We start from the raw sequence: 22,921 nt of genomic DNA on the forward strand, positions 1-22,921 counted from the left end.
TCGGCTGGCAAGGTTATGACGTCTGTATTTTGGGGTGCGCATGGAATAATTTTTATTGACTACCTTGAAAAAAGAAGGCCCATCAAGAGCAAGTATTCTTCGAATTGCTTCCTCATTCACCCTATTCTCCAGATCTCGTCCTCAGAGACTATTTCCTGTTCTCAGATCTCAAAATAATGCTCACTGGGAAGAAATTTTTGTCGAATGAAGAGGCGATAGCCGAAACTGAGGGCTATTTTGAAGCAAAGGACAAATCGTACTATCGAAAAGTTGGAGGGTCGTTGTAATCAGTGTATCACCGTTGAAGGGAATTATGTTGAATAAAAAAAAAACTGATTTTGCCAAAAAAATGTGTTTTACTATTTAACGGACCGAGGACTTTTCAATTGACCTGTTATATGTTTCTCCCACTTCCGTTATATTTTCCACCCGATATGTTTATATATTTTAAAAATGTTTCTGCTGATTCAATAGATTCGAGAAAATAGTCGCAGTACTGTCGCATATTAGCGATGTTTCTGTTGTTTTGGGCTTTCATAGTGCTATCTTTCGCCATGACTCGGTCTTCTTTAAACAGTAAGTACACAAATAGTACACCGTAAGTAATTTAGCCAAACACATTTTTAGCAAACTATAACAGTGTAGGATCTGTAATAAACAGTTCAATTTTAACAAAAATTGTAAATAAAAGTTGTTCGAGGGATCTTAATCTTATTCAGCACTCATTACTGACCGAAAAAATATCGGAATTTTACGTTTTCGAAGCTACTTTAACGACATCCTTAGAATCATTGCATAAAGATTACTATCGGTTAGGAAAATTTGATGATTGCGTCGATTTAAAATATCAATACGAGAATGGAATGATACTCGGACAATATTGTTTGGCAGACTTAAATTTTAAGTATGAAATAAATATCATGGATCCGATTAACACCCCAGTAAGTATAAGAACCAACGCATTCGATATTCCAATAATATACAGTGGAACGGCCAAATTATTAGCGACAATATCGCAAATAATTTTTTAGTTTAATTGGATTTCTGTAACAAATGACTAGTTGGGGGTCCCTTATCTATTTTTTATTTGTATCTGTAATCTATTGAGTACATAACAACTACAAAAAAATATACAAAACAGCTTTCTAATTTTTGTTCTAATAATTTTAATATTATTAAAAATTAATAGAATTAATTTTAATATTTCGTATTTTTTTTATAACGTCTTTATTAGTTAAGCTTAGTAAAATCTTAATTATAAATTAATTTTTACTAAATTTCATTTGTACTTGGATTAATTCACAAGCAAGACGAGTGCGCGATAAATACATCATTATGTATTCCTCAATTATAAAATTATAATAATTTAAGCTATAGTTTACACTAAAGGTATACACTTTATATAAGTTCGTATGGTTGAAGTGAACCATTCAATCTTCTGATATCCTGCGCGTTGTCCTGTAGTTGTATTGCTTCCACGTTAGTATGATTTAGTAATCTAGATTTAGTAATTCTTTCGTATTTCAGGGCGAAATCTCGGATAACTTCGCAAATCCATTTGATTTCCAGGTCATCGTGCAGTTCTTCGTTGGTTACGTAGCGACAGGCAATGGTAATTAATCGAAGAGTTTTGTTTTGACAGCGTTGGATGACTAGTTGATTTTAATTTTTAGTGCAACCCCATATTTGCACCCCATAGGTCCAAATTGGCTTTATAATTGTATTATAGATCAACCTCTTTGATTTTAGATCAAGTTGAGAGTATCTTCCGACTAACCAGTATAGTTGTTTTATTTTGGTTCTAATATGTTTTGCTTTTTGTCTAGCATGACGTTATGTTACAATATGAGCTTCTATACGCCAGGGCATGCTCTAACTACATGTTTTCGCATCTTCCTGGACTTTTAGAGTTGTGGTACTATTCTCTAATGAGAATTTCAATTAACTGATGCTTGATGGTAATCACTTTTTTGCATTTGCCTGTTTGCTGAGTTCCAATATGTTTTCTACGGTCTATTTCTATCTCTGGTGAATTTCTATGGCCAATGCAAAACAGTGATTTCCGCCAAATATGCAGTAACACTTCTGGCTTTGTAATACAGTGTCGAATCTTTCACAAAAATGTAGTTGTCATCGTCATTCAACGATTCGGGACGGGACGGAATTAATAACAACAGTTATGACTTTTGGAACAAAAGAGAACTTTATTTACATCGTTGGTCTTTATCCATTTTTGAACAGCCTCGATACAAATTACAGCGCCGTCTACTAGTTGATCTTCTTTTCTACAATGGCTCTTATATTGACATATATCATATATTTAACAGTAACAACGTTTGTATCTCTCTTCATTTTCTTGGAGACGTTACCCATCCTGAAAAGTTAAAAATTTGAAGTAATCGTATCGAATCATTAATAAAATATAAATTCGTAAACAAAACATAGCAAAAGTGTTATTACACGAAGCATTACTTATCTTCTGATTGTTTTGACACAGATTAGTTAAAAGTAATGTTAATAAATAAACAATACAACAACATTACTGCAAAGCGAGCATTTTAACTGACAATGACTGAATGGAAAGAACACACAATTTACACAAGTGACAAACGACGTGCGTATACTATCGTCTATCCAAAGTTATTTTGTACATACGTCACCTAAATTTGTAACTTTAGAATGTCACAATGTTACCGTATCAACACTGAGTTTTAGTTCAGTTTGGCTTTGGCATACAACAAAATTTTAATCTAAGTAAAATAAACAAAAATACTGTTACCAATTATAACTTATTCTAACATTATAGAATATCTAATGCATATATTGTCGTAGGACTTAAAATTACAAAAAAGTACACAGTTATAATAGTTTATAGATTGGGGTTCTGTTTGATTATATTTACATTGAACTATTTTCCATATCACCTATGAGTTAGCGTTTTTTTATGTAGTTGTATCCCCTGAAGGCCTAATCCACCTAATTAACATTTATATATCCAAGTAACTATTTTACTTTAGTTAGAGAGCATACTTACCTTTAAACTTAGTTCTTATGTCCTTCGGTACAGTGTTTCCTTATAAAGACATTTTGATATCACTTTATTTCTCCTTCGTTTGTTCTGTTAATACCTGTATGCATATTTCTTGAAAAAACTAGATTTAATCACTGCATTATCCTTAATGCATTTGCCAATCTGCAAAACAGTTACTATTCTTTCGCTCCTGATACATTTTAACCAAATGCTCATGTATATTCTGAACAATTACTCATATATCTATGCACATAAATCTTTTACACCCTACAGTGAAATTTCCTACAGTTATCATATAATAATTATATTATATAGTCGCCTTCAGTTGTTTTCACTTTCATCACTTTGTCTTGGTATTGTCAGCATTGAATCATAATTCCATATTCAGAAAGTTTCACTAAAGTGAATAACATTTATTCACAATTCCATCATTTGTCAATTTCTTCTTCAATGTATGTGATCGAGTTCATCCAAATCGAAGCTGTTATTAACCATTCCTATTTCCAGCATGAAGTACAATATATCTGCAATGAATTATTAATAAATGTTGAATAAATTACTAATAAAACCTAGTCAATTGTTGTTCCAACGTTTACCTTTTTCCATCAACTTTTGTTGTCATAATACTATTTTTATTATCGTTTTGCCATCAGTGACCATTGGGCAAATAGGCCCGATTCTGAAATATTTAGGTCTCATCCAGATACATAAATTGAAATAATTCTCCCTTCATTTTATTATATGCTTTTATAAATTGTATTATTATAAAAGCAGTATCTGGAAATTCCATTAGACCTATTCGATATTTTTAGACTAACAGTTTACTTTGAAATTATTTTTATTATTATTTAATTAATATATTGTTACTAGTCGTTTCCGTCTAACCTACAGTTTGTTTTTATGATAACTTAAATCTAGGTATATAACGAGGAGGACCCATCGGCCCTATCTCAGTCTCTGGTGAAATAATGTTTATACGTGTCACTAGTGAAAATCACTACACAAGATCAGATGGTTTGATTCTTTTGAGTCTCTGTCCTGTTCTGGTGGTATCCAATAGTTGCAATATTTCATTATTCGTTTGAGAATGGAGTCTTTCCTCATGCCCCCTTGCAAGTCTCTTGATTTCTTGACTGACTGTAGGTACCTGAAGGTCTCGATGTAGATAATCAGTCCTATAGTATTTGAGTGCTAATGACCCACAATTTTTTTGTTTGACCCACAATACCTGTCAGGACTTTGTTCTGAAAAATTAGTATTTTATTTATGTTACTCTTTGCAGAACATCCCCATAATTGAACTCCGTATGTCCATATAGGTTTCAGTATTTGCTTATATAATAGCAATTTAATATATAGTGATAATTGTGATTTTCTTCCAATTAGCCAGTACATTTTCGATTCTTTTCTTTTCTTCTTTATATGTTACTTCCAGCGAAGTTTTGCATCGAGATTCATTTCGAGATATTTAGCGTTGTTGCTATATGGAATGATAGTATTATTTAATGTTATGGGTGCTTGTACGATCTGTTTATAGGTGAACTGCACATGTACAGATTTACTTTCATTAATTCTTATTTTCCAAGCTTGTGTCCAATTATTTATATTGTCACTTGCCTGTTGTAATTTTCGTGAGGCTTCTTCACTATTGTCTCCGACAGCTATAATCGCAGTATTATCAGCAAATGTAGCCATCGTAATATTTTCCGTTTGTGGTCACAAGTGTAGAGTAGATAAAGTGGTTTGTATCACAAGTGTAGTTAAAGCATTGGTCCCAGTACACTTCCTTGTGGTACACTTGCTTTAGCTTCTTTTATTGTAGATTAAGCTTCTTCTTGTTTGATTCTAAACATTCTGGTTGTAATGTATGATTTTAATAGTTCGGTGTGTTGTTTTGGTAGCATTTCATCTTTCATTTGGAACAAGGCCTTCATGCCAAACCTTATCGAAGGCTTGTACTACATCTAAAAATACAGCTGAGCATACTTTTTTACTTTCGTAGGCTTTTTCAATAACATCTGTTATTCTGTGGGCCTGATCAATTGTTGAGTACTTGTTAATAAACCCTAACTGGTGTGTTGGTATTAGGTTTTTCCTCTCTATGATCGGTTTTATTCTTTTCAACAGGAGTTTTTCAAAAACCTTAAATATTACTGGCAGCAGTGATATAGGTCTACAGGCTTTTATTTCGTTTGGTGACTTCCCAGGTTTTGGGATCATTATAATTTCCGCCATCTTCCAAATGTCTGGGACATGTTTTAATCTAAATACTATATTGATCGCGTTGGTGAGTTTTATAATTCCCTTTCTTGGTAGTTTTTACAGTAATTCTCCTGTTAATAGTAGCCTGGTGATTTCCTGGGGTTAATGTCAGTTTTAGTAAATTTGGTTAACTCTTTCGGCGCGACTAATTCAATCATCGAATGTTCAGCTTCTATGTCCGGCAAATTATATTTAATATTAATTTCGTTTGATTTGAAAGTTTTCTCTAGATCTTCAGCAAATGCTTCTGCTTTTTGGCGATTGTCACGTGTCCAATTCCCACATAGGTCTCTTCTAGGTGGACTGTGTAAACATGAGCGATTTAGATATTTTGTGGCTTTTCAGAGTGAGTAATCAGTTTCTTTATCATCTGTTAAATTTCTCAGATAGTCATTTATGGTTTTGTTTTTAATTTCCAGTATTTCTCTTTTTATACTTTGGGTTATATTGTTTAAACTATTTTTATCTTCAGTTGTTTTGAGGGGTACATTTAGTTGAATTGGTTTGTTCAATTCTTCAGCAAATCCTTCCCCAGTCTTATTATGAAGAAATCTAACAGGTCTGAGGTTTTCTCTTGATCAATCGGCCAATAAGTTGGTTTTCCAGTAAATTTCGACTATTGTAACCTTGTATCTGCTTGATTTAATAGTTACTGCTGTTTAATAGTTACCTGATTTTATGCTGTACTGAGCCCGGGTTCCTGATGGTGGGAAATGTTTTTTCTAATTATTATTTCACTTCCTCCTCTTGCGGTGTTAGCTGGATGTATGGTATGATAAAATGTATATGCTCTAAATTTTATAAAGTATTCCTTTTTTAATGGGTATCTGATATTAGGCAAATATCAGTTTTTTGCACATCTAGGAATAATTGTAGGGTAGTGTGATGTTGCTGGATTCCATTAGCATTCCAGTTGGGAGGGCAGTTGTGTGCCGTCTAGTAGCGTCCCCTATGTGTTCTATGTCTTTCTCATAAACTATGGATTTACATAATTTGGAGAACAAAATTACGGTGCAGGGATTCGGAACCCCAGTACTGGTCGAGGCCGTGGGTGCAGGTGGGATGCAGGTAATAACTACTGGCACCCAAAATAATGGTCTAAAGAGGCCCAGGAAAGAGAATGAATTACAGAATAGGCATACGCAAGATGAATACGACAAATATTTTATCATATCATCCGAGGGTGATCTACTGACAAGTTTATCACCATTTATTATACATAAAGAATTACTGTCAGCGGTGGGAGAAGTACAGTCATTTAAAAAACTTAGAAATGGTACAATACTAGTTGCAGTGTCAAATTTTCGACAGTCAGAGAGAGTGCTGAAAATAAAGAAATTTCACAGTATACAGATAACAGTTGCCCCACATAATACACTAAATTTATGCAAAGGAGTTATATCGAGCAGGGAGCTATCTGTATGTACAGACGAGGAGATACTGGAGAATTTAGCATCACAGCGAGTAACATCGGTAAAGCGCATCGTCTCGGAGAAAAATGGAGAGATCGTTGCAACCAATAGCTACGTCCTAATATTTAGAAAGCATTACATCCCTGAAAAAATCAAGGCAGGTTACCTAAGTCTGAAAGTCAGACAATATATCCCAAACCCCATGAGGTGTTTTCAATGCCAGAGATTCGGTTACATGTTCATGAATTGTGCATATGCTCCTACCTGTCCCTCTTGTGGGACACACATGGAGAAGTAGAATGCTCCCCTCCGCCCCACTGTGTTAACTGCGGACAGGAGCACTCCCCAAGATACAGGGGATGCCTTGTATTCAAGGAGGAACTTTTAATACAGAAAGTTAAAACTCATGAAATGCTGTCATACTTCGTGGCTAGGAAATTAGCTAAACAGCATTTCGGGAATACTCAAATGAATTTTGCCAATGCTGTTAAACAAACTTATGTTACCATCGCGACTCAATATATATTCTACTGTTTATAATCTACTGTGTAGTATTTTAAGCTATTAGTGTTCATATAATGTATTGTAATTCACCCTAAATAGCCCAAGAGGCTGACGGGTTTAAATAAATAAATAAATTAATTAATATTCAGTGCAGCTGCAACACGCAAAAAACTATTTTCAATAAAAATCGCAGCAAATTTATATTGAACAGTAAAAGTGCTTACCTCTCTAACGAATTTTACTGGCAAGAGAGTCCTCCATTATCTCATTCCTGTTCAAAGTAACTAATTAGAGACGTAATCTTTCTATTTAGCTTCCGAATTTTTATTCAGAGTAATAATAAGCAGCGACTTGAAATTTATCAAAACAAGCAAATCATTAAAATAACGTTTGCCGGTTTATAACCTCTTATTATCGTTCTTTTGAAGAATTTTGCATACGTTTGACAACCGGACGACTTTGGCGGACTAATTCGTTTAGACGTTCAAACTTTTTCAGACAGCATTGTGTCTCTTTTTAATTAGAATAAAATGAGAAGGAAAATATTATCTTATTCTAAAACGAATTTACAAATTGCGGCAGGCAATGCACTAAACATCTTGATGGCGTATGTACAAAAAAACTTTGGATGGACTATATGTTCCACACCACCTCACAAAAATAATGTTACCAGTACCTATTTAAGATAAAATAACTCTTTAAAAACAACATCATTTAGTCAAACAAATAAAATACTCTGCAGATTACATAAATACTAGTGTCCCTAATAATTTGGCCACCTACTATAGATTCAGGATGGAACATTGTTTTCAGAAAGAAAGGAACAAGTTTAAAGATAAAGTTCATTGGGGACTTTGTTTTCCTGCGAGTTGTTCTCGACAAGACATAAACAATGTGTTATCTACAATTCTATCTCATCAAGCTGATGTTGTCATTAATGAAAAAAGTTGTTATTATCATAAAAGTGATAAAATATCAACAGGAGATATAATTTATGGGTAAGAACTTATTTTTTATAATGTACCGGCCACAAATGGAGAAACTTGAATAATATAAATTTATATTATCAGTTTTACTTAGATTACCTTTCAGTTTCAAGTGTATAAAATAATTAGTAACAATAAATAACAATGTAAAAATGTTTATTGTCTTTAAAAAGGCATTTATTGAGTAAAATTTATACATTAAATTGATCATTTTCTACAACTTTTTTGAATAAATTATTTTATCGACAGAACGATGTTGATTTGGTAAAAATCCAATCATCCTTCATTTTAGCATTCCTTCAGCATTTCAAAACCGGGTACTAACCAAACTATACGACATCAATCTGGACAAATAAAAATCAAAAGACGCTATGTTTGGAGAATACCCTGAATCCGAGGGAACTTATCATCCGAGCTGCTTTTTCACCACTTCTGTAACAGGTGGCCTTGCGCTGTCGTGTAAAAGGTGATATTGCCTCTGTTTTTCGTTATTGCTGGTATTTTTTGAAACAATACTTCGTTCAATTTGTTCAATTGGCGTCGGTAGACATCTGCAGTAACAGTTTCATTCGGTTTTACTAACTCATAATAGACTACATCTTGCTGGTCCGACCTAAATTAACCCGCAGCTTTTTGCACTTGGAATTGTCGTAGCAGATCCCCTTTCCATCACCATTTTATATGTTGAAACGATTCGAAAACACGTTTTCAGTGTACAGTTAAACAGTTTAATTCGATGGTTTTGAGACTTCTCTACAAAAATAAGAGTTTTCATTTAGTTCTTTATCATTGACATCAATATCGCCACATTGAAATTGTCGAACTCAAAACCAATAATTGGGATGTGACAAAGCACCATTTGATCCTCATATTCATGACTTTATTTCATTATTTCTATACGTTTTCTATGTACTTCATCTAAGAGAAATTAAAATTCATAAATTTTACTTCTTGCAACAGCGGACAAAACGATATTTTTTTATTGTCTATTGAAAACCCCTATAGATAATATTATGAGTTTCTCCATATATGACTAGCGCATGTGCCTTGAAACTTTGCAGCATTAAATTTTAGATCCATCATAGCCTTCTTCGTAACACTTATAACATTATGTACAGTTCTTCATGTCATTCACTTAAAACGAAGATTGAAAAAAGTGATATACAACGTGGACACGATCAGGAGACAAAATGTATCTACAAAATATGAGATTGTTATCTCATTTTCAGTGGTCCATACAGTCATGAAGTTGCTGCATACAAAACCGAGTGAACTAAACTTGGAATGCATTTGTGGCATCAAACTATTGACCATGGTGCTTATTATTGCGGGGCATTCTTTAATTTTTGTTTTCAGCGGTCCTGTGTCTAATATAGAGTTTTTTCAACAGGTAAGGATAAAGTATTTATTTTTATTAGAGTTTTTTCAGTAATGTTCACAGATGCACTACAAAATATTATTCATTTTAGTTAAAAATAATAAATAAGAACCAATGTTTTTGCGGTCGCATTACATATTGCTTTCAGTTTAACTTATATTATTGAAATAACAAACGGTCTCTACAGTTTTCTATAAAACATTGCTTTAATTATACCAGGTGTACCGGAAAATCTTTACCGGTTTTCCTAACAGATGTCGCTAGGCTTAAGTGTGGAATGTTATAATTTGACACATATGTAATTTCATTCTACTGACATCAAGCTTCAAAGCTACACATGTTATTTTTGACAAACTAACGCCGTCATAGATTTATACCCCTTTGAAAATGTTAAGTTGCGTGTCAGAAAATGGGCATTTGCATTACTTTTATTATTTAATCAGAAGAATAAAACCGCTGATAGCCATCATTTTCTGATAGAATCTTAAGGTCTACTTGCTCTAATGTTAAAAAAATGTGAGGCGTAGTTTTGAAAATTTAAAAGTGGTTATTTCGAAGTGCAAATCAAAGAACGTTTTGATAGACCGAAAAAGTTTTAAAATGCGAAACTATAAGAGTTATTGGATGAAGACCCAAACCAAACTCAAATCCGAAAAACGAAAGATGGGAATCTCTGAAATGCTGCTTCAAAGGTATGATCGGAAGTCATTTCTGCAACGAATAGTTACGAGTCATGAAGAGTGGATTTATTTTGAAATCCCTAAGAGCAAAATATCTGGCTATTACCTGGCTAAGCCCGTCGATTGATTGCAAGACCAAATCGTTTTGGTCGCAAGATAATGCTCTGTATGTGATAGAATCAGAGTGGCGTGGCGCATTACGAACTATCAACTTTTCGCATCAATTTTAAGCACTTACAGATCACCATTTTTGATCGGTTTTGGTTTAAACCATTTATGAGTCGTGATTTTTATATCAATGAACGGTTTGAAGAACCAACAGAATTAAAGGACCCTCAAACAACATTCAGAAAGAAAATGGCTACTACACGAATTGAGTGAAAATATGAAACCGTTTCAACATCTTGACTTCATTGCTTGCCAAGCAAAAAAGAAGAGTTTTCTGTGGCATATTCTGGACTAGCGGTGAAAAATGGATCCACTATGACAATCCCAAGCGCAAAAATGTATGGGGTAGTATTGGAGGGCCATACATATCAACATAATAACGGAATATCCATGGCCATAAACTTTCCTGTGTATTTGGTGAGATATCAGCAGGGTGTACTGTAATACACGCTGCTAAAACTAAATGAAACTGTTACTGCAGATTTCTGCGTCAGTTGCATAAACTGAAAAACATCCAAAAAAGACCATTGCTATTGTTTATATATATTGTACCAACGTTTCTCAATTCAATTATTTTTTAAAGCTATCCATGAATAAATCTAAAATTTTATATTTTCTTTCTTCTTTCTGCACCTACAACCATATTTTTTCGATATTTTCAATGTGCTATGGCTGCTTCTTTCAGTTTAAGTTTCCTATTCCACATCTTTGCACGTTTCCATTATTCATTTCATCATGTTCTTTATCTTCAACATCAAATACAATGTTATTAAACTTTTGAAACCAGTTAATACTTTACCCTTAAAACAGCACAGACATATGCTTTAACAAACAAATCTAAGATGATTAAGACTAAAGGAAGGAATCAATTTATTGCAGCCGAAGCTTATTCTACATGAGACCTTTCCAATGTGACGCTTATTATCATGTCTTGTGAGGATTGTGAGGATATGCCCTTCGCATTTCTTATTTTAAAGTTTATGCTATAATATTATTTTTGATCATAAGAAACATTTTATCTGTCACGTACAAATTAATAATTGCTATAAACTAGTTTTGTGGAGCACCACCTATTTAGCAATAGCAAAACTAAAAATTTGACCTTGATTCACCCGATATGCATACGTGTGCCAGGGGTGTGCAACTCCAATGGTAAGCAGTGGGGCAAAATTTTGCTTAGTTCAATCATTGGCGGCGCTGACAACGTGAATTTGATTGGTTAGATTAAAATTGTTATGTAGAAACCTGTAAGGAAAATACTTTGCTTTGATTGGTCTGCCAATTCGCCTGATTACTTTGTGACGTCACATTTATTGGCCAATAGTATTTAAACGAAAATCAAATTTAATTTTTAAAATTAATTTATTAAAATAAAATCCTATACAAATATACATAAGTATAAATAATATAAATATATATATATATATATATATATATATATATATATATATATAAACAAAAAGCAAAAAAAAACAATTATGAACCCCATTCTAGGCAAAATTAAAATATCTATAATTCTTCTATAACGCCTTCCCATATTTGTTTAGTTCCATCAATTTTATGGGATCTATTAGAGTTATAACTCTTCTTGATATATTGACGGTAAACTTTAAATCCTTCCCTGTTGATATTGCGTTAACTTCATTAAACCAAAAATACAATCACACCTCATAATCACTTTTAAAATTTGGTCTTGAAAACATTATTGTTTGGACAGTTGAAACAGTAAAAATTTATGTGTTTTTTTAAAGATATTTAGATTTTAGAGTAATTAATCTGTGGAACTACTTAATATAGAATATAGACAAATATTGCAGGTTGTCTCTTTTTCAGAAGTTTTGTTAAATAGCCTGAAATAAGACTAAAATACTAATATAATAATATTAGGCTCTTGTTTTTTTCAGAGCAAAGTTCTCTGGAACTGAAAATATAGACTCAATTGGTGATTTAACAACCTCAAATGGTACTAGATATCCCGTTAAAAAAATATAAGTTATCTAACATGTACATCTTCTTCACAATTTTCTCCGGGAGAATGATGTGAAAAAATTGAAATGATGATGTGCCCTTTTAAAGATTTCTCTAATATGCTAGGTGAAGGATGCTGTTTCTACCTCCATGACCTCTAATAGATCCAACAAAATTCTTTAAGCAATCTTGGTTACAATTTGTTAAACAAATGTAGTTATTTGTAAATTTAGACAAAATAGATTTCTTTAAGGTAATAAATCCCCTAAAAGTAGCAATTAAATGTTTAATTAATGGCTCCGTAACAAATATTTTCTTAACAAGGCAATCAAATTTAAATATACAATAGCTCTACTATAAAATTATTGAACCCTGATTGATCTAAAAAGTTAAAGTATTGCAAATATTTTAGGGATATTTAACAATTAAAAGTAGTATTTATTACTAATAATTATCCAGTTATCTTAATTATTAGCTTCTTGTTAGACTTCTTTATGTAGATACATCACACTGACTGCATACGAACTTGGTAGATTAATTGAATTTTATTACTACTAACATCTTCATAACTAGGTTTTAATTTTCTGTAAACAAACAATACATAAACAGACATGTAGTAAATAGATAATTTATATGTACCTGATAAAAACAATGTTGGATATGCATTTACCCTAATACCTGTTCGTGAAGGAAGGGTAATTCTAAATTTTTCACTAAAATATCCGTGACAGACAACATGACGCTGATATATTTGCATTGTGGTTTATCCAGGTAACTTACTACTATTTACTTGATCAACCCATTTTTGGAAAGGAGCGAGATCATTCTTTGGGAAACGTTGTCTAATTTCCGTAGTAGATTTTTACCCCGGTACACTACATCTTTTACTACACTGACGCATTGTCATCAATTTTTATATTATTACTCCATAACAATTAATGTAAAACAGAAAATATGCACAACGTAAAACGAAGATTTCTTGATCTAAACAAAACCCAAAACCTTCAGACAACAAACTTTAAAATGGACGCCCATAGAAAACGCTGACTTCACACAATTTGATCGACCAATCACGTTAGTGGCGGCACCAAGAATTTAAACTAGCCAATCACAATTTGCGATCGCAGCGCTACCGTTGATTGAACTAAACAAAACATTTCCCCAAGGTCGCCTATACCGTGACATTTCTATTTTTTCTATGACGTGTGCTTTATGTAACTAAAATCATTTCATCCGTCCTATACGTCAAAATGAATAAGTATTATGGATAACAACACACATATGACGTAGTTTCACTGCTGTTTTGAATACACTATATATACGTATTCCGGATGAAACCAAATCTGATCCGTGTGAATTTAATGAAATAATTTGACGTTTCTAACAAAAAAAATTCTATGTAAGTATTTGAAGATAACAATAGATGACGTATTATTAATAATTTCAATACAGAAATATAATAAACGTTATAATAAAAAAAAATAATCAATTAAAGTAATAATAATACATGATATAACACGTTAAAGAAATTAGATCTATCAGGTCCGCAAGATAAGTACTTTAAATCTACGTTTTATAGGGGATATACCGTATAGAATGTTCATACATTAAGGATCAACTACATAAGAAAACATCGACTAATTACTCAAAGTTAGTTGCAGCCAGTTATCTTAAATTGATTCGTCAAAATTGCTTGTTTGCATGGAAATCATCTTGAAACAGCTGAAATAAAATATGTAAAATTAAGATTTAATATAACCACATAATTGTGATTACAATTGGATAAACTTTAAGGTCTCTGGTGAAGCTTTTCTATCATACAAAGCTTTTGACAGTTGAATTATCATACATATCTGTTGTTTTGTTTGATATTTGCTATCCCTTATTTCCCAAAGCCACTGCGATCAACTCTTGACTTGTAACTGTACTGTAAAAAAATCAGCTTATAAAATGACCGGTCTGACATTCACTTAAGAACGGGAACCCACAATGGCCCCGACAATAAATCAAAATTCTAGTATTATAAGAAGTATTATAAGAATTGGACAAAGATAAATCATGGAAACCGTGTTATTTACCAATTATCTGATTCATAAGATATATTGAAACATTTGATTGCAGAATTCTTATCAACTTCAAAATAGTATATTCCTGAACAATCCATTATTGGTCGATAGTTTCTTGTTGATCAGTGGATTCCTAACATGCTATTTAATGTTGATTGAATTGCAAAAGAGACATGGACAATTAAATATTTGGTTTATTTATCTGGCTAGATATATACGGTAAGTAACAAACAGTGTTTTTTATTTCAATCTTAACATTACTGCCGTTTACCATTTAAGTTTGACGCCCGCTTACCTGACGGTGATAGGTTTCTATATGACCTGGTTTCCAAAAATCGGTTCAGGACCTCTATGGCGACAAACCGTTGAAGTTGAAACTGAACGATGCTTGAAATCCTGGTGGACGAACTTGCTGTATATTAATAACTACGTAAACACAGACTATTTGGTAAGCAAACAAAGAAAAGTTTAAAAAAGTTACCTATATTGTGATGTTTTAGTGCATATTTCAAGCGTGGTACCTTGCAGTTGATTATCAGTTGTTTATTATTGCACCATTGATTATATTATCCATATGGAAGTGGAAAATTTGGGGCAAAGCTCTTTTTACTATATTAATATTAACCTTGATGCTGCTACCTTCATACTTTACCATAAAAAACAATTTGGACCCTACTTTACTTGTTTTCCCTTCGTAATTAACACAATTCCATATTTTCAACCGTTTACAACTACTTGGTGTTTTAGTGAAATAGAAGATATTTCCACAAACGTTTATTTTAACTCCACGTACATTAAAACCCACATAAGAGCTATTTCATATTTTTGTGGCATTCTTCTTGGCTATGTTATACATCGCCTACAAATCAACGGGTATGAATAGATAAGTCCAGACAATATTTTAAGATTAATAATGATTGTTACAGGAACAAGATTTCTACAAATATACGGATTCTTGGATGGATAATAACAACGATATTGGGAACTGCCAGTATGTTTTCCATCATTGTCTTTTATCAAAAAAATTACGAATTTGACAAGATTGAGTCAAGCATTTATACCGGATGTCACAGAATTGCTTGGAACCTTTTCATTAGCTGGGTTATCACAGTGTGCGTTACTGAAAACTCACGTAAGTTAAAAATAGCAATAATAAAATGTTTATTACCAATTAAAGGAAGTTCTAACTATTTTAGCTTTTATTAACAAATTTTTAAGTTGGAAGGCTTTTGTCCCCTTAAGTAGGTTAACATATTGTGCCTATTTAACCAACGGAATAATAGAAATATATCATAAAGGTACAATAAAACAGGAATTAACATTAACGAAATTCGACTTGGTAATATACAATCTCTCTTATAATGTTCATTATTTACTATATATTCTTCAGACTTGTCGACTCTTGGGACATTTAGGACTTACTTTCGGTCTAGCCTTTATTTTATGCATATGTTTTGAATCCCCGATACACTGTCTAGAGAAAATATTACTGCGTAAAGAAGGTAAAACTGCTTCAGAATTTAAATAGTTTTGTAATGTATGTAAAATATTGTAGGTTTAATTCAAAATCTTCAAACATCTCCAGATATATTCAAGATTCCAACTATATAATATATATATATATATATATATATATATATATATATATATATATACTATCTCAGGAGCAGGTCTTGAATATAGTGTTCAAAAATGTATTAAAAAACAATAAATGTAACAAGAAGCATAATTTTATTAAACATTTATAAGTGTGGTAAACTGTTTTTAGCATAAATTAAATGACAAAATCACAAAACAATTTTAAAATTCATCTACAATATATAAATACACTTTTTCAAAAATAACAGCATATTTTCTTTGCAGTACTTCTAGGTAAAATATGTGAAGGTCTCCTGATATACCTGCTGTCAAATATTTCAAAATGTAAAATTCAACGCCTAATTAGCCTATATAAATAATCCATATTCTGAACATTCTGGAATAATGCCGATGATATAAGCCAATTTGGCAGTGTCTAAATTTGAAGGTCCTGTAGTTGCTACTCTATCAGAATCTGGCATCATCTAAAAAAAAGCATACTCTTGGTTCAATAATTAATAACACTCTGAATTAACCCACTTTATCTGCCACATGTTTTACAATTAAACCATCTGAGTTTACATAGAAAGTTGAAAATCCATCATACCAACTACAAACACATATTTATAAAATACTTTAAATATTGTCATATATTCATACAACATACCTATCACTCTTTTCAAATAATTGTTTCCATTCCCATAATTTGTACCTCCAGAATTGAAACATAATTTTTAAGGCTGAAATACCCCTTATTCTCCATCTAACTTTTACAGTACCTTCTTCGGGATGTTGAGTTATTTTCAGTACTTCAAATTTGACATAAGCAAATTTAATATGTCCTACAGTTCTTAATAATGCTACTTGTTTCACATAATTCATTAGACCACTAAAACAAAATATATATGTAATTAAAGTATCATATTTATCAATACATACTCTGTTTTAATGTTCCTAATGTGATCCTCAAAAATAATTTTTTCATGGTATAATGAATAATCCATAGGCTGTGTAAAAAGGTTGGGTAAACTATCTGCTAAACTATTATAAACCTTTTGTAGTTTGTCAGCTGCTGGACGACCTTCAGATGATCCCTGTGAATGGGCAGCATTTATTCTACTGTCGGTTTCTTTTGTATATCTAATTAAAGATATATTTTTAAATAAATGTTGTTCAATGAACCTCCACTCTTTTAATTTACCGTAAATGACTTGAATCATATATTTTACAAATATTAACTGTTGTTATTACATCTGTCATCGAATCTCTATAGTCTGCTACACCTCTTGACTCTTTTTTTGTATCTACTGGTCTATAGTGTGTTTGCACTATTCGAAAATACTGAAACATACCAAGGGTAAAAATATTCTTTTATAAATTAAGAAAAGAATAAATATACTCTTCAAAGCACAAAAGAATTACAAAATATCTCTTTAATTATATTCACCTGTTCGCATTGGTTAGATAAAAACTTTTGTTGAATGTGTGTGAAAGGTTTAGTAATATTTACATAATTTGAAAGTTTATAAATGTATCTTAATGTTACTGCCATTTTTGTCAGCTTTCGATATAAGCTAGTAATTATTAATCGGTGAAACACCTTTCTGTTTCAATATTTCGCATACTTTTTTTACAAAAAAAACGTTGGAGAAGTTAATGTCTATTATATACTTCTGACAATATTTTTTAAGGTTAGGGAAGTAGATATTTGAAGTAGCCTAATTTTTACTTGACCAAATTTATATTATTTTATATTAATTTTAGAGAAGTATGTCTGCAGTTATTATTTCTAATAGATGCAAATATTTTGTACAGCGTAAAAAACGATATTGTAAAATGTTGGTTAAGTCAGGTGAAGATTTTTGTGGAGAACATCAAATGCCCGTGGATCCATCAGAAAAAAAGACTGAAGATACCAAAATGCGAATAGTCTGTCCTTTAGATAGAAAACAGTAAGTTTACCCTTTTATTATTCATGAATATTTAATAGTATATTGTCGTTTAAGCACTGTTTATACCTGCAATCTAAAAAAACATTTAAAAATATGTAATGCTGGAAAAAAAAATAATGAACAGTACATAAGTACAGATATTAACTCAGGCAAATCAAAGGGACAGGAAAATGATTCTAACGAATCATACCAAATGTTATCATCATTCAATAAAGAGAAAATATTATCAGTAATTGAAAGGGTCAATTTAATATACCAAGGTGAAATATACTTTGGTAGAAATATAATTAGTATCTTTCTCATTTTTAGATCATGTGAAATTATCTAACAAGCTTCTGAGCAATGAGATTGTTGAATCAGAAATTAAAAAATCAGAATATGGGATGAAAACCAAAAAACACTTAAAACAAGCATCTGCCATAATAGGCTTACTGGAAAACTATAAATTATTAAATGATAATACATGTTATATTGAATTTGGTGCTGGAAGAGGTTTGTAGGGAATTTTTTATTTGTATTAGGAAGCTGTATTTATATATTTAGGCCAATTAAGTTGTTGGATAGCTGAAGTAACAAAGTCATTTAGTAACAGTAAAAGTTTGCTTATCGAACGAGCATCTCCAAAACACAAAAAGGATAACAAACTAGCCAAAACAACAAACAAAATGCATAGAATACGAGCTGATATTAAAGACTTGGTATTAGATCACATATCAGTAATTAATGAAACAAATGGTATTGTTGGAGTCACAAAACACTTATGTGGTGAAGCAACCGGTGTGTATTGTTTGTGGTGTAATTTAATTTTAACTAATGTTTGCTGTTTAAGACTTTGCTATCAGGTGCATGACCAATTTAAATTTAAATAGAGGCAAACTTTGTGGCTGTTTGTTAACATTTTGTTGTCATCATAGGTGTAGTTGGACATCTTATGTTGGAAAGTCATTTTTCATGGTAGTTAATAGGAATAGTTTTAATTTTGATGATTTAATGTTGTAGCACTTTTTAGAATGTGGGGTTAACCAAAGAAGAATTTAATATCATGTGTGGATTATCTAGTTGGGCAACCTGTGGAATTGGACTTAGCTCAGAGTATAAAGCAAAATTTAATCAAAATAAAGAAGAGCTGGTGCAAAAAGAAAAGTATAAAAGAGTATACGTTTTTCTACAATAATTGAGCATTATTTTGTAGTACTTTTGAATATGGGTTGACACGACAAGAGCGTGAGGAGATTGGAAGAAAATGTAAGAATATTATAAATTGGGGTAGACTTAACTATTTGGAGTCTCAAGGACTATCAAGTTTTTTACATAACTATGTTACCAAGGATACAACTCTGGAAAATGTTTGTATTGTGTCATACATAAATAAAATAAAATGATATACATCATAGTTTTTTTATAATGTAATAATATAAAATAATATAATATACACATTAAAAGAAAACTTTCTCATATCAGATTTTTCTGGTAACTATTACCATTTTTTAAAAAATTCATTAAATAATCCGTTTTCTCATCTTGGTAACCTTTTCCCTGCCCACAAATATCTATAGACTTGAAGATGGCATTCCGATTCAGATGAAATTCCACCGAAAAGTCTTCGGTATATTAAAGGTTCTTTTAAAAACCAAACACGTAAGCACAAAATATTGAGAACACAACATATACCTAATAATAGAAAAAAAATCATGATATAAATAAAAATGATCCCACAATAACTATTAGAACTTTTTTAAATAAAGTAAATGCTTTATTTATTATTGAACGGAAATATGTTTTAACAAAAATCGAGAGAGTAATCGAAATATTACTCATTATTGCCATAAAAACAGTTAAAAGTATTTCACTATTTATCATTCGCAATTTTAATCTTCTTATCCTATTTGGATTGGATATTGGGAACTGTCGACTGAAAACAGTAGATAGTCAAAAAAGAGCAAATAGCGAAAAAATGTCAAATGCACGTTCGACTGTTTTTTTCATTCGTGATGTCAGACGAAGATGTACTTATAAATATGTATGTACTAGGAATAAAAATGTTAAATACACTAACTCATTTATCAAAATATAAAGTATGACCAGTTTGTATTGATTTAATTAAATAATAGACAAGGAAAATGATCTCAGTTACGCCAGTAACCAGGCTGGATGAGACCGGATGTTTTCTGGGATGATTTCTAAAGTTGGTCACTCGCCAGTCGCTAGGCTTTAATGCTGTGGACCGTGGTTCGGAGCCCACGTTAAACTGTAGGTACTGTCCAGATAAACTCATAGTTGGTAAAAGGAGACTTTAAAATATATATATATAATTAAATAATATTCATATTATTTTACTAATTTAATTTATTATTCACTTTTATTTAATAATAGAATTTGATAAATGAATCAAGATAATATAAAAGTCCTAAAAATAAAATTGAGTTTCATATGGAATTTAACTTACCAAAAAACTCTCTCTTTGTGGGGATTGATCACAGCTTCATTTGTCAATCCAACTCTACTATATGTAGAGCTTTTGAACTGTTATGCTTTTGCCCACATTCCGATGGTATATAATCTAGAGATGTTTTCCAAAGTTTCGTTGGTTTCAAATTTCTTATATTTTCCAAATTCCAATTATGAGCAAGTTAGCGGCACTTTAATCAATCTCGGAAGAGCTGACATTCCAATTTTGATCCATCTTCTGTTCTCAATAATTGTTCGGTTCTGGTAAAGTAACTAAATTCAAAAGAAAATAGCCTCGTGATCTTTTCAGAATTCTAGAGATTTCACTCGTTTTGGTTTACGTAAACATAAAAACATAGCTTTATTTCAACAAATGAATTTTATTTAAAAATTGTAAATAGACTAGGATTGACACTGGTGTGAACGATACTATCTTTTTCGTCACAATTCCATTAGAAAGAAATTTTACTGTTCTATCTTAAATTATATTATATATATTTTATATATTTTTTAAAATATGATGTAAAATATGTGTTAACGATAATATCGAATCGTATCGTAATTAAGATCGAGTAGGATTTACCAAGAATAAACATTGAATATGTGGTGCCTTTTTTTATAATACACCCTTCTTAAACTTATTTCACATTTATTATTACTTAGCCACAAATTTAGGGCACGAGAGCTTTCTTGGCTTTTGTTTTTAGTTTTTGTAAGGACGAGACGACCTGATTGTTTTCACCATTAAGTCCATTACTCTTATTAGTCTCTGGAGTGCGAAATAACTCTTGGCCAATAGTGAAAATCATAATAGTTACTTTGTAAAAACGTTGCTTGGTGTACTCATATTATGCAGGGAAATTTCGTGGCCACTTTTAAGGTGCTATACAAAAAAAGTGTTTTGTTAACTTAAAATTAAATTCGTAGTAGAGATATGTTGCGTTTCCCGCGGCGGGCGGTCATATTTCATCCTAGATATGCGATCAGTTATATCAGTGTGAACATTTTTCAAGAGGCTCTGGTACGGGATAGGGTGCTAGGTGGGGTAAATTTTAGTTGGTTAAGTTTACACCCTTCTGTCGATAGTTTGACGGATAGATCTTCGGTATGAAGATAGTTTGATAGATAGTTGTCTAATTTTATTTTAATAGTTTATTTAAATACACATTTATTTTCAATTCACAATCCACCTTTTGTCCAAGACCTGCAAACGTTTCTTCGTCAGAACAACGATTTAGTCAAAACAATCAATATATCAGATCCGACAAAAGCCTGCCGGTGATTAATTATTCCTATATATGTAGGGAACGACACCTGATCCGTCTGTCTGACGGAGCCGCATGTCCATTTCAAGATTACGCTCTGAATGGTTCCTTGTTTGTGGACCAGTTTAGGGAAAGTCTGCACCGTCAGCACCTATATATAAGTTTATTTTATAACCTTCTTTTGATGCTTTGATCATCACCGCCACGGAAAGAATACGTTTGGGTGGCATACAATCAGTAATGCTGATGTTATAACGAAATGATATTTACCTCTAAGTTCAAACTGTGTATCCATTTCAAAAGTATAAGAAATATTTAGTATCTGCATAACGACACCTTCAAAACTCTTGATTTATTTGTAATATAAATATTGTAAGGTCAATTTGGTATTAAAATGACACTGATAAAATAAATTCAATATTATGGCCAAAAGCGTACCCTTATCTAATACTATTTCAACAACCACTTTAAAATACATTTGGGATTTTTATTTAACTGGACTTCATAAATGAAACTGACACATCTGCGATGACTAAATATTATTTTAATAAAATAACAATTATTATCATTTTTAAATACACTAATATTAATACATATTGTTTTCAAAATTTCTACTATTTACTTATTAAATTAGGGAAAATACAAAACAACAATATTACAATAAACATAATTTATTTAAATAAAAAGGACAATAATAGAATGTTACTATGAATGTTTAATTCATAATAAATTATAATATTTAAATTATCTCTCTTCCACACTACCTATGAGGTAGAGTTCTAGGCGCATTTTCTTAACGGGGTATCCCCTTTGTAGGTCTAATCCACCACTATGGGCGTTTACTTGGGTAACAATGGTCAATAACTGCAAATGAATCAGACAACAATACGTTGTTACTTTCATAGTCATGATTATATTCACTTTTTGTACTTACTTTGTTATATGGTTACATCTAGTGTTGGAAACAATCGACTGTTCAGTAATTGCCTACTTTTTACTATCGATTATTTCAATCGCTATTTTTGGTTACACTGATTTTATTACTATTTACTATCGACCATTTCAGTCGTTTACTTTTAGTTACTATTTTCGGTTCTACTAGTTCATTCGACAGATTTTTAACATTTTGGCCTTCCGTCCCAGCCGCGACCTTGAAAGTAATGCGCCGAAATGATGCTTATATAGATTTATATGTAATATATGTGGTTTTATGTTTTTTTTTGT

The 22,921-nt window shown here is 31.6% G+C and overlaps 3 protein-coding genes and 1 long non-coding RNA gene across 7 annotated transcripts; 2 read left to right on the forward strand and 2 right to left on the reverse strand.

The window, feature by feature from the left end:
* Positions 1-480: 480 nt before the first annotated feature.
* LOC143206745 (nose resistant to fluoxetine protein 6) lies at positions 481-16,298 on the forward strand. 2 transcript variants are annotated; one of them, XM_076419426.1, is made up of 12 exons: positions 481-576; positions 628-941; positions 8,022-8,206; positions 9,269-9,584; positions 14,510-14,673; positions 14,734-14,902; positions 14,955-15,148; positions 15,202-15,327; positions 15,381-15,586; positions 15,651-15,793; positions 15,845-15,956; positions 16,010-16,298. In XM_076419426.1, the coding sequence occupies exons 1-12, from the start codon at positions 513-515 to the stop codon at positions 16,063-16,065; spliced, it is 2,049 nt and encodes a 682-aa protein (XP_076275541.1). In that variant the 5' UTR covers positions 481-512; the 3' UTR covers positions 16,066-16,298. The 2 variants fall into 2 exon arrangements, with proteins under 2 accessions (XP_076275541.1, XP_076275540.1); XM_076419425.1 differs by having other exon boundaries at positions 15,636-15,793; positions 16,010-16,252.
* On the reverse strand, positions 16,169-17,614 carry LOC143206748 (uncharacterized). The gene is made up of 6 exons (XM_076419431.1): positions 17,480-17,614; positions 17,234-17,373; positions 16,972-17,172; positions 16,700-16,921; positions 16,573-16,642; positions 16,169-16,517 (listed from the first exon to the last, which is right to left on the reverse strand). The coding sequence occupies exons 1-6, from the start codon at positions 17,582-17,584 to the stop codon at positions 16,401-16,403; spliced, it is 855 nt and encodes a 284-aa protein (XP_076275546.1). The 5' UTR covers positions 17,585-17,614; the 3' UTR covers positions 16,169-16,400.
* LOC143206747 (tRNA:m(4)X modification enzyme TRM13 homolog) lies at positions 17,611-19,370 on the forward strand. 3 transcript variants are annotated; one of them, XM_076419428.1, is made up of 8 exons: positions 17,611-17,723; positions 17,797-17,984; positions 18,039-18,244; positions 18,294-18,476; positions 18,528-18,761; positions 18,814-18,938; positions 18,994-19,127; positions 19,177-19,370. In XM_076419428.1, the coding sequence occupies exons 2-8, from the start codon at positions 17,803-17,805 to the stop codon at positions 19,364-19,366; spliced, it is 1,254 nt and encodes a 417-aa protein (XP_076275543.1). In that variant the 5' UTR covers positions 17,611-17,723; positions 17,797-17,802; the 3' UTR covers positions 19,367-19,370. The 3 variants fall into 3 exon arrangements, with proteins under 3 accessions (XP_076275543.1, XP_076275544.1, XP_076275542.1); XM_076419429.1 differs by lacking the exon at positions 17,611-17,723 and adding an exon at positions 17,728-17,745; XM_076419427.1 differs by lacking the exon at positions 17,611-17,723 and having other exon boundaries at positions 17,733-17,984.
* Positions 19,371-22,352: 2,982 nt separating this feature from the next.
* Positions 22,353-22,771, reverse strand: LOC143206752 (uncharacterized). The gene is made up of 2 exons (XR_013008514.1): positions 22,632-22,771; positions 22,353-22,561 (listed from the first exon to the last, which is right to left on the reverse strand). It is a non-coding gene; the product is annotated as an uncharacterized LOC143206752 (long non-coding RNA).
* Positions 22,772-22,921: the final 150 nt, after the last annotated feature.

The sequence above is a fragment of the Rhynchophorus ferrugineus genome, unplaced genomic scaffold (assembly GCF_030347505.1).
Source record: "Rhynchophorus ferrugineus isolate W39M unplaced genomic scaffold, kcgeb_rfMv2 rfM1, whole genome shotgun sequence".
Taxonomy (NCBI): domain Eukaryota; kingdom Metazoa; phylum Arthropoda; class Insecta; order Coleoptera; family Curculionidae; genus Rhynchophorus; species Rhynchophorus ferrugineus.